The 11,799-nt window shown below is 41.2% G+C and overlaps 2 protein-coding genes across 2 annotated transcripts; one reads left to right on the forward strand and one right to left on the reverse strand.

The window, feature by feature from the left end:
* Nucleotides 1–1,834: 1,834 nt before the first annotated feature.
* Nucleotides 1,835–3,858, forward strand: irx4b (iroquois homeobox 4b). Its single transcript, XM_028399656.1, has 6 exons — nucleotides 1,835–1,927; nucleotides 2,172–2,360; nucleotides 2,530–2,642; nucleotides 2,763–2,919; nucleotides 3,042–3,195; nucleotides 3,278–3,858. The coding sequence occupies exons 1-6, from the start codon at nucleotides 1,883–1,885 to the stop codon at nucleotides 3,856–3,858; spliced, it is 1,239 nt and encodes a 412-aa protein (XP_028255457.1). The 5' UTR covers nucleotides 1,835–1,882.
* A 5,083-nt stretch (nucleotides 3,859–8,941) lies between these two features.
* ndufs6 (NADH:ubiquinone oxidoreductase subunit S6) lies at nucleotides 8,942–10,496 on the reverse strand. The gene is made up of 4 exons (XM_028399484.1): nucleotides 10,330–10,496; nucleotides 9,966–10,019; nucleotides 9,682–9,804; nucleotides 8,942–9,080 (listed from the first exon to the last, which is right to left on the reverse strand). Exons 1-4 carry the CDS (start codon nucleotides 10,471–10,473, stop codon nucleotides 9,012–9,014), a joined length of 390 nt encoding a protein of 129 aa, XP_028255285.1. The 5' UTR covers nucleotides 10,474–10,496; the 3' UTR covers nucleotides 8,942–9,011.
* Nucleotides 10,497–11,799: the final 1,303 nt, after the last annotated feature.

The following is an 11,799-nucleotide window of genomic DNA, read 5'->3' on the forward strand; positions in this document are numbered from 1 at the left end:
CAGAAATCCCCCGATAAACTGGGGAATATCACAATCAACATTTGTAGCACATTAACCAGATAAAAGCATTATTTAGTTTTATGTTTTTTATTGTTTATTGACCCATGTATCTGCCCTGATCTCCTCACCTCTGGAGTTAGCTAAAGAGCTTTCTTTCTTTGCCCTTGTCATTCTCACCACGGCCATGTTTACATGAGCTTTTCCCTCCTTTGAAACAGACTCCATTCTTTTAAGCTGTTTAAATAAAATGGCAGTACTAAATGCAGCCATGCATATATCCTTAAATCATATAAAAGGTCGATGTTGCGATATCTGCACATATCCCAAAACCTTGACTATTATTTTGTTTTCCAAGTCTTTACTTAAACTATCACTAAAATCCTACTGTCAGCTTTTCACTTTTAAGCCCAGATGGTGCACCCATACTTGGCACACTGTAAAATAAGAAAGCTGCATTGTGCAAAGTCAACAAAGTTCTTCTATCCTCTTTTGTATCATGGTTGCACACTTGAGGTGGTTTAATGTCTTCCATTCTAATGATAAACTTTCAAATACTACTGGCTTAGTTGAGGTCAATAGGCCATGTAGAGGATGGTGATTTAGAATGGCCTCCATACAGGATCACAAGTCAATAAAATGGAATGAAATTTTAAATTTGAACAGCCAAATGTATAAAAGCTCTCTGCTCTATTTGAACAATACCGTATACAAAATTGTCCTTTACTCTTCCTCTCTCTCTCTCATGCCTGTATCCCAGTGTTTTCACATCTTTCCATCTCCCTTCACTCTATCCCTAAAATAGCACTAATGTATCCAAATATTTTGCTGTCCTCTTTCTAACAACTCCCACATTTCACCTGCCCACGTCTGCCTCCTCCTCTACCAATAAAAATTAATTAAATAACTAAGTGCAGGTTGAGAAAAAAATCTTTCCACATCGTCAGGGCAGCTTAAGAGTTTATTAAAAACATGACAAGCCATTCAGCTGCTAAAGGTGCTTACTCAAGGGAATGCATAGAGTGTTTATTCTTTGATTAATTTGCTTGGAGGAGACCTGAAATTTCCCCACTCATGAATATGTGGGTGACAGCGAGATTTTCCGTGGTGACAAGTTATCTAAACTACAGGGCAAAACGATTATGCTAATATCAGGTTGTAGTCATCAATCATCTCGTGTCAATGTGGTGTCAACGCATCACGTCCCTGATCTCCCCCTCTGGCCATAATGTGCCGTGCAGTGTGTAAGCGTAAATGTGTGCGTGCTTGTGGATGTGTGTGTGTGGATGTGTGTTTATTTGGAAAGGAGAATTGATCACAGTCTCTTTGCGCCTGGGGACTGTTGGGGGGGGGGGTTATTGCACTTGTGCTGCGCAGATCTGTTCTCGCGGATCAGAGCTAAAAGAAAACTGGGAGGGAATTAATTAGGTGAGTTTCTTCATCTTGATATGAACACCAGGATACACACGCCGAGTCGGGGGTGACGTCAGAGAGACGCGCCATAAAAACCAAAGAGCGCATCACAGAGATGCATGGTTTGATCACACACACACACAGTTACACCACTCACAAGCTCGCTTTGGATTGTAAGATACATCAAGACGCTGTAGAGGCTGCAGCAGCTGGCTGAAGGAGGCGGAACTGCAAGTGTATCCAAGAAGTTACTTTTAAAGCCGTGCGTAAAATGAAAGTGGTGCGTAAATGTCTGCGTGCCATCATTTGGATAAGGTGGTAGAAGATATTCAGATTTCAAAAACTGGACAGCTGACTTGGAAACTTGCTCTGAACTAGTGTCAGAGGTAAAAATCTGTTTTTGGCACGGATGCTGTTGGATGTCGCCACGCGTCTGCACCCCTGCTTTTGCTTCTTTGATCTGATTTAAACCATGGCTTACTCTCAGCTGGGATACTCCTACTCCACCACACCGCAGGTACAGTAAATACATTTCTCATTATTAAAGTTTTTTGCTGGGGATTTAGGCTAAGAAACGAGGAAGAACAGTCTTGTAAATTTCACAATATTCGTATCATAAATATCGCAATTTGACAAAAAAACGCATTTTTCTTTTGTTTATTTATGCAAAGATTATTTGGGTTTTATGTAAGAGCAATGCGACAAATTACTTAAGAAGTGAAGTTTATAAGTTAAGTACCGAGTCCTTTTTTTCTCCATAGTTTCTGATGACCTCCAGTTCTCTAGCCGGCTGCCTGGAGACGGGAACACCTCCGCCCCACGCGATGCTGCGCTCTCCGGGCCACCAGCTCACGCCCGGAACTGGACTTGGGGTCTACAGCGGCCCTTATTCAAAGAGCCAAAGTTATTACAACACCTGCGCCAGTGATGCCGCCACTCTATACTCCAGAGTGAGTGTCACATTTCAGTTCATTGATGCTTTTGGTAATTGCGCGCAATACCAAAAAGGGAGAGCAATGAAAACATGTTGAAAATTGCCTTCAGTCTGAGGGATTTATCATATTTATCTCACAGTAGTTACTTACTTATGTAATCGATTTATTATATTTATTTTTCCAGGGGACACTGGATCCCAAAGAAGGAGCTGCATCTGTACATGTGGGGACATCTCAAACTCCTGCTTACTATCCTTATGAATACACATTTGGACAGTATCCTTATGACAGATATGGGTAAGTTTGGTATATAACTTAAATATCCATTTTGGGAGTCAGAAGCTGATATGGATCATAGTAATTTATTGAGTCTTTTCAATCACTTATTGTTACTGTTTCTATTATCACTTGGCTCAGATATTCCAGCTCTGAAGGAGCTGCACGACGTAAAAACGCCACCCGAGAGACCACCAGTACCCTGAAAGCTTGGCTGCAGGAGCACCAGAAGAACCCTTATCCAACTAAGGGGGAGAAAATAATGCTTGCCATCATCACCAGGATGACCCTTACACAGGTGGGACTTTAAAATATTTTATATATAGGAAGGTTATGTATTCCTTGGTTTTTTCCATCTTTCCTTCTCTCACCTATTAAAATTCAAGATCCTTGCTGACCTCCTTTCCTCTCCTCTCTCAGGTGTCCACATGGTTTGCCAATGCGCGCAGGAGACTGAAAAAGGAGAACAAGGTGACATGGTCACCACGAGCTTGTAAAAGCTCTGATGACCGCGGCTGTGAAGATGACAGTGACGAAGCCGAGAAGCCACTAAAAAGGGACAAAGACCTTCCTGGTAGGTAAAGCCTCCATCTGTCATAGACAGTTGCTTCTTTTGGGTTTTGCTGAAGTTTGATTGGCATTATTTATTACTGCAGATCAACATTGCGCAGACCTACAGAGTGATCTTGAGGACTTTGACTTGCTGGAGTCAGATTCTGACTGTGAACCTAAGACGCAGTTTCTACCTGAGGACCACAAAGCCAATCCATGCACAGATCTCCCACATGGGCACCTCATGAACAACACAGACCCACTGCACGGAAAAGAGAGACTGTCCCCGGACTGCCCTAAACTCACACCAGTCCAACACCAAAACAACTCCTTCTTTCTAAACCCAGACCTCCAAAGCACAGACACCAAGCCGAAAATCTGGTCTATTGCTCACACTGCGGTGTCTTTGGATGGCAGCTTGCAGCCAGAATACCCCCCCTGTATGTTGTCATCGACTGGGTCATCCTCACCCGGATATCCCACGAATCTGGTTGTCACCAAGACAGACAGGCAGCAGGAATCACCAGTGGCCACACTCAGAGAATGGGTGGATGGCGTTTTCCATGGCCCTCCCTTCCAACAGCCCAAAGCAGCAGAGGTGTGGAAAAGCTTAAATGACGCAGTGATAGACAGCAGAACGCCCGGACAGTCCTTCGAAATTGTTCGGTCTACATCATCATTGTAGTCCACCGATGTAGCGTCTGTGGGACGTTCTGACAGCTGGAGTTAAAGTCTATATTTTGTTTGTGTGACATAACCAACTGACCGTTCGCTAAGCGCTACACAACACAGGTTTGCTTTCTTGTTTTGGGAAAAGGTAGACAAGAATTGATGTGCTATGCATTTTTTGGTTATATATATTTCATCAAGTGCAAAAATGTAATGTCATTACTTGCTGATAACCCATGCAGACATGCAACCTTTTATGATGAGGCATGCTAAGCTAGCGCAGTTTGATTCATCCATAAACTGTTTCTAATGCATTTTGGAATAGCTTAAAGCTTTAAACTCTTTATATGCAAAGTATGGCTCGTACTGAAGCTCCATGGTGAAGGAATCCAAGTCTGTAGCTTAGTTGAAGTCGCTCATTTATTACGGTCACTCATGGTTATTGTTTGGCGAATGGTCAGTTAGCAGTGTATGTTCCTGTTTTGGTAATCTCATGTTCTCTAACACCTCAAAAGACTCTGATGAACTTCAACAATGATGAGACGTCTTACAACAAACTACTCTCACTACACACTGTCCTGCTGCAAGGTTGTACGGTTTACACACATGAAAAATATACAATATTGTACACTTGCACTATAGCCTGCACATGCACTGAGTCACAAGAATAAAAAGTGTATTCTGTAGCATGGCAAAGTTCTCTGAGTGTGCCCTTACATTAGCTGTCCCCTGCTCTGGAACCAATAGTGGAATCACTTAAGATGATCTAAATCCTGGTCAGGTCTAGTGGAATATAGCTCCACAGCTTTGGATATGCGTGTGTGTGTGTGAGAGAGACAGAGTATGTTTGTGTGTGTTTGGAGAGTGAAAGGGGGAAAGTGGGTGGTATTCAGCCGTGACTAATGGAAACACACAGAGGAGGGTGCTGCTAAATTGTTAAATCGATGCCACTTCCACCTCAGCTCCAGATATAGCTGCAATCAGCGATGCGTCTCTTTTCATTAGGCCGTTTTTGACTTTGTCAACCTGGGATTGCAAGAAAATTCACCATGAGCAAAATGTTTGATAAAAGTGGTTAAGTTAATGTCACAAAATAATTGATACCTGTGAGTTTAATAATAAGAAACATCACTTAATGATCTGAGAAATACACTGAATGTTTAAAAAAATGCATTTCCATCCATTTTAATTATTCAAGAAAATTTCACCTATTTAGCCAACCAAACATTTAAAGTAACACTTTCTAAAATGCAGCACAACAAGAGAGAGTGAGAAGTTATTTTTTTCACCCCCACTCCATCCTTCTCCTCCTCCTGTTTTTCGATTTAGGAACAGTGATAAAGTATTTATCAGAACAGAGGAGGGATCTGCCTGGGCTTTGTATGGAATTAACCATTTCAGATTAAATAATTCAGGATGAATTCAACCGAGAATTTCATTCTGTTTCTGCCTCATAAATAAGTAAGATTTAAGATGATAAATAATGACATCTGACTTCTTATTTCTGTAAAGTTTTCTTTCTTCCACTCACTGGTGGCCAGGATCTTATTGTGCTACACTGCAGATATATCTTTTATATTTTTTTTGCTCAGAATTTTCTGTCGCTCTATCTAAACTTTATGTGCTCAAACCGCCATTATTTTGTTTCCTTTTTTAAGACTTAGATTTGAAGAGTGCCATGAAGGATATGGAACGCAGTCAGATAAGAGGTTGGCTGAGTACTGAGAGGAGGTTAGGAGATATGCATGTTCCCACCTTTAGCTGTTTGAGACAGGGCTTCTCTCCCACATTATATTAATATTTATTGTTATAAATTGCATTAAGAAATGTCAATTTCCTGCAAACCAACATTTTTTAAATGCATTTGTTTCTATTGCACAACCATAATTCCATCTGTTAGTTTAACAAGTTAGTAAAACATCTTACATTCACACTTTGAAGCCCTAATTTTAAAGAAACTATATAAAAAAAGATATTTTTGGACACCAGCTTGTTCTCCAGCTAATAACTGATGTTCTTCTGGATATTTTTTAATTGTTAGTGCTTTTCCTTTTGAAACAGCTGTGGCCAAAAGTTATGCTATGAAGAGCTGTGAGAGTAAACGAAAAATACAGGCTTACATTGCAGGCCTATAAACCATAAACCCACAAAGATGATGGGAAACAAAGACCCTATGTGGACCGATCACTATGAGTGAGAACAGTCAGAGGAGTGACAGTAGTACACAGACTTCTAATCCAGCTTGAATGACAGGTGTGAAAAATGTATGTAAATTAAAGCCACCATGACAGCTAAGAAAATGGGGAAAACTTGTAGATGGCAGAGGTTTGTAGTTTTTGTCAGATTTAGGTTTTGTATTTGAGGTAAAGCCACTGTCTTCTCTGCTGCTGACATCTATCATTTATCTTCCTGAGTGAACTTACTTATAAGTAACATAATTGTTTTTAAAGCTTTTGAATTAGTGAATGCCACTACATTTATCTGAAAATACTTAATTTATCACTGTGAACTGGACAGGGAGTGAAAAATTATGCAAACTGCTCTCAAACTGTGGCTGATCATTTACGTTAGCTTTTTGTGATCTTTCCCTCACCTTCTCACGTTCCCTCCTGCTCCTCTGACCTCAGAGACTTTTCTCTCATTGGCCATCTCTTCCCCTTCCACTTTTTCTGCCCTGACTCCGCATCTGATATCCCCATCCTCCATCTTATCCCTCCTTTCCTCCCTCCACACGTCTCACCTCACCTCTGTCTGCTCTTGACACACAAGAGAGTAACCCAACAGCCAGTCTGACACGAAAGCCTGCTCCCTGGGCCATATAATATGATTAAGACTCGGTGTGTTGCTGCACAGGTCAGAGAATGTTAGATCTACTGTTTACTTGTCTGGCTCACAGCACTATGAGCTCCTTGGCCCTTTGTGTCTTATGGGAGAATAGACAGAGGGAGGATAGGGGGAAAGTTTTTTATTTAAAAAAATCATAAATGTTCTGCCTTAAATATATTAACATGTATTATTGGTCTTTTTACACAGTGTGGCTCTTTTTCTGAAACACTTTCTGGTGGAATGTCTGCACAGGAAGTATTGACAACTTCAAATTACTCTCCTCTGCACCCTCCGTCTGACACCTATTTCCTTTCAACACTGTCTGAGTCTCTGTTGCATACACACACACACACTCGTTGGCATACATATAGACACAGTTCTAAGTCTCTTGTGTCTTGTCACACACACTTTGGTTTTCCGTGGCTATCAAAGTGCTGAGTGCAAACTCTCTCCTCCAAAAACTGTCACATGTCGCCAGAGGTGTCTCGATCCCTGCGGTAACCCTCTGAGCTCCTGGCACAAGAACAAGTCATTATTTCCATGGTAAAGGTCAGAAGCTCTGTCACCTGACTCTAAAGTGGAGCTGAGTGGAGTTGCCCCGAGACAATGACCAAAGGTCAGTTTTCTGTTGTGCCTCTCATACAGTAAAGTGTAGATTTGAGGAGGACAGGCTGCTCCCAGATCTGCCTGTGAGCCCCTTTTGGTCACACTGAATACCAGACATGGAGGCTCAGATAATTGGCTGCAGGGAGCTCCATAATGAGCCGCAGGGTCTGTAATGTGACACATCTTCAAGGAGAAATATTTTAATAGGGCAATTACAGCAACGAGGAGGATGTTTTGTGTGGAGTGAGTGATTGTTGTGGAGGAACGCTGTGTTAAAGAATTCAGTGGCATTTAACTCCATTATCTATTGTGAGGACATTTTCAATATGATTACAGCCTCATTTGAGCTTATCTTTGTCTGAATGGTCTGACCCAACAGTCCAGGTCACGTTATGCTTAAGGGCTGTATTTGCAATTACTATCTAATATTATAATGCAGAATGTATGCTGTATAATGTTACAGGCTGAGTGGATTTGACAGTTCCAAACCTGTGAATGAGTCTGTTCACCTTTACAGTCTGGAGTTACTTGACATATATGATGTTGAAGAAGATTATACCACACTGGGTGGTGCATTTAAGGCCAGTGAATAATTAAACAGTGCAGTTTAACCCAAGCACAAAAATACTGCACTATTTAATTCAGCACAATTCATATGCTCAGTTTCATCTGAAGACTTTGCCCCTGGCAATGCCTCCAACTCAACCAACCACCACCTCTGAACCACTCAGACTTACCAACCGCAAGACCAACCACTCAGCTCTCTGACACTGACCTGGCTCATTTTAACAATGCACCTCTCTCCCCTTCAATCATCCACTGTGGTCCGACTATAGATGAGGTTAACTACAGCATAAGCCTCACTTCCAGGAGTCACCAGGGCCAATTATATCTGCCTGACAACTTTTCCCAACCTGAGCTCTATGGTGTGGAAAATGCAGTTCCACTGGCTGCATCACTGGGGACAGAGCAGGCTCGTGCTGTCTGGAGCCTGAGCCAAGCGCAGGCCAATTTGGCATGCAGAGGTCTATGGAGAATAAGCCTGATGAAATATATATATGATCTTCTTCAAACATGTATTGTTCCGGGCTGCTGTGTCTTATCAGGCTGGCTCCCTCCTGGTATTTTCCAGGTTTGGCAGAGCAAGACTTTACAGCACAGATTGTGGTGAGCACAAGCAATGCTAAGGGTGCTCTCATAGCGCCGCTCACAGTAAACAGCAGAGAGGAGAATCCTCTTATTTTCCATATTCTTCCTGATCAGTTACTCATACAGGAAACACAGAGGTATTAGTTTTTATATGCTATGCAACATTCTTCAGTTGTCTTTATTAAACCTTAACTACGGTACACACAAATGATTCCAGTGTCTGTTAAAAAGCAAAAAAAAAAATATTTGGTCTGGTTTAGAAAAATGCCTAAAACCTGGCTTTGTTTTTCTGAGGAGAAAGAGCTTTTTGCTACCTTTGTCTATGTCAAACCTATCTTTAGAACACTGCTGACCCCTGTCTGTAACATAGTGGAACTGCACAGAGAACCAAATCCTCTCACTCAGACCAACACCTTTTTACTGTTTATGGAACATTTTGCCCTCTACCATGGAGAATATTGTCACTGCAAATCTGCAATACTTAATCAGCAGGCTTTATGAATGAGACTACACTCATCTGTCAGACAATACATAATTTATTAACCAATATGGTAACTTATACAGAGAAGCAAAGACAGAGGTAATGTTTCAGTGATGATGCTTCTGCTTGAACTGTAATCCACAGTAGCCACATGTGCCCACCTTTGTGTCTTTATCCTGGAGAAAAGAATGATAAAGTTAGTGTTTGTATTGAGACAGGTTTAAAAAGGGGGTCGGTGTGTGTGTGTGTATCTTTTCTTAACAAACGTATTCTGTTATTCTTTTATAGCACTCACTCGTTATACAAGACAGGCAGTCTGCTGCATGCAGCACCACATTGTTAGGTTGCAGGTTACCAAGAGCTTGTCATCCAGCATAAAGTAGTTATTTCTTTTTCAATAGCAGTAGTTATATCAAGGCAAACCATTGATAAAAGCTGAATTGTAGATTGATTATTCAGCATTTGCTGCCTTGGTTTACATATGCTCTTCTACCTACAAAACTAGTGTATAGTACAAAACCCAAGATCAAGCCAGTGCCTGAATTTTGTAGTCCCCCAAGTAATGTCACTACGGCAAGACATTTATTAAGCTAAGGTTTTGCATTGCATGGCTGAGACACCCAAGATCTTGGAGAGTTGACATAGTTTGGAACGAATGATTTATTATTTCTGTGAATTTGTTTGCTTTGCAACATATAAAAAGATTGAACCATGGTATCATAAAGTAATATTTTTTAGTAATAATGTCATTATCATAGTGATGTGCATGGATCTTACCAAGTTGATGTAGACTTTTGGGTGTCCCAGAGCTCCTCCACCGCCATCACAAGACACCACTCTTTCCCCAATGTCAGTCACAGGCTCTTCTGCCACTAGCTTGATGGCAAAGTTCTTATTCACCTTTACAGAGATAATATAAAAGATTACTATTAAATTATCTTAAACAAAAAGAAACAATACCACATAGGAGTAGCAAGATTCAACATTCTTAACACGATCCACATTTTTCCACAATGAAATAACAGTATTTGATAAAAGTCATTCCTTTGTTGACTTCTTACCTCTTTCTGTCTACCAACAAATCTGGCCCTCCTGGGATCCTTTTCATCAAACACCTGAAAGGAAAACATGCATTATGATGCAGCGGGGTGACAAACAACAGAGCACAGTATACCGTTTTGATACTGACTTAACTCTCGGACTAGTGTGGAACTGTTATTTTTTACAGCTGACAAAAACATTATATGCAGTAGTTCTCATTTAAACCAAACCTATTAGCAGTCGTTAGATATTAAGAGCGCTAAATACGTCAAATCAAAGACTGTCCGAAAATGGATGCAATTAGCACCGATAGCACGAAGCAAAGGTTAGCTACGATAAGGCCATACAGTATAATCTGTGACAGACAAAACACTTTTAGCTTACTTGGCCAGTGTGAGTAATGGGCTCGCCAGTGCTGGAAACATCTAAGCTGTAGCGGTGAGCAGGTACAGCAGACAGCCTCAGAGGCGAAACGAGCACCTTAGCATTTTTACTGAAGGACAGTACTCTGCCCACTGCGGCCGCCATGTTTACAACAGCCAGTTTCCCAAGATGCTTTGCAAAGGATGCGGGTCTGGGGAATTTCTACCCCGAGGTTTGCCTTTCAGGCTAAATGTTCCTCTAGCATAACCGGTAGGCTCTTCAGCAAAAGCCGGATTTTCAAGCACATATTATCCATTTAACACGAAGGATTGAGACGATGCGTTTAAGATTTTGAGTGATGCAATTTTTTTTCGGCCTTACAGGGAAACTGTCTGACAGACAAAACTGAGGATATTAATTTACATCACGCTTTCCAAACCGGAAGTCGCTGTGTGAGGTTCACGAGAGACAATCGCATCGCAGTGGTCTTGTGGCGATTAAAACCCAACATTCAGGGGCACAATCCCCATTCGTTACTCTTTTAGGGATTCCAGAAAGGTTTGTCTACATTTTTGACTGTGCAGTATGACTATGGACTGTCTGGGACTTTTCAGTGGTCGTTATACTGCCTGGCTAAACGCTAGCAGCTCAGCTCTGACATACATGTCTCCTTGGCGTGTTGCATAGTAATGCTGCGAAGAGACCGTATCTTTATTCGTTTTATTAAACAAGGAAGACAGCAGCTTTTAAATTATTATATTTACTTGTCCCAAGCACAGCTGTAGGTGTAGTGTCATATGATCTCAGGCCATATGCATATGCATTGAAATATTTGTTTTGAATACTGTTCAAAAGTCTGGTAAGTACTGGATGGTTTTAGTCATAAATTACAAAATGAAACATGACAGAGACATTGTCAGTTTCTCTGAAGTATTTCTTAATTAAACATGTATATTTTATGTAGTTAGGCAGATAAAGTCTTGATCCCTGCAAAAGGAAATGTTTAATATCCAGATACAGCTGCAAGTAATGAATTTCCTTTATTAAGTAATTTGTTTTGTTTGATGTATGATCCCTCTATGTAATACCATTAAGTACTGAGAAAGTACCTGTCACAATTTTCCAGAGCCTTAGGTGACAGCTGACTGGATGACTGAAAATGTCACATTTTGTTTGAGTGACTAACACTTACTCTGGCTTCTTCTCTCTAGCTGTTGATATCATGGCACCCCTTCTGTTAAAGCATCTGGCTACCTCTCTGACTCGGCAAATGGCTCTGATAACACGGCTAAATCTGACATCTTCATCATCTGCAGCCAGTGCATTCAGAGGTGTTTGCACACTCGCTCCTCGTGTATTTCTCCTGTCATCTGCCAGAGTTAGTTCCATCCAAGCCACCTCGCCTGGTTTCCCTGATCACCGTGAGCCCTTTCTTTTAGGACAGTGTCAGCACCTTCCCTGCATCCAGCCGTCTGTGGGAATGAAAACCAA

This window comes from Parambassis ranga, chromosome 2, assembly GCF_900634625.1.
Source record: "Parambassis ranga chromosome 2, fParRan2.1, whole genome shotgun sequence".
Classification (NCBI taxonomy): domain Eukaryota; kingdom Metazoa; phylum Chordata; class Actinopteri; family Ambassidae; genus Parambassis; species Parambassis ranga.

Coding starts and splice junctions, on each gene's coding strand:
- ndufs6 (XM_028399484.1), bottom strand. CDS start 10,473: ATGGCGGCCGCAGTGGGCAGAGTACTGTCCTTCAGTAAAAATGCTAAG. Junction 9,805..9,965: donor TTGTTGGTAGACAGAAAGAG/GTAAGAAGTCAA, acceptor ATCTCTGTAAAG/GTGAATAAGAACTTTGCCAT. Junction 9,081..9,681: donor CAAAAGTCTACATCAACTTG/GTAAGATCCATG, acceptor TCTTTTCTCCAG/GATAAAGACACAAAGGTGGG.
- irx4b (XM_028399656.1), top strand. CDS start 1,883: ATGGCTTACTCTCAGCTGGGATACTCCTACTCCACCACACCGCAG. Junction 1,928..2,171: donor CCTACTCCACCACACCGCAG/GTACAGTAAATA, acceptor TTTTCTCCATAG/TTTCTGATGACCTCCAGTTC. Junction 2,361..2,529: donor CCGCCACTCTATACTCCAGA/GTGAGTGTCACA, acceptor TTATTTTTCCAG/GGGACACTGGATCCCAAAGA.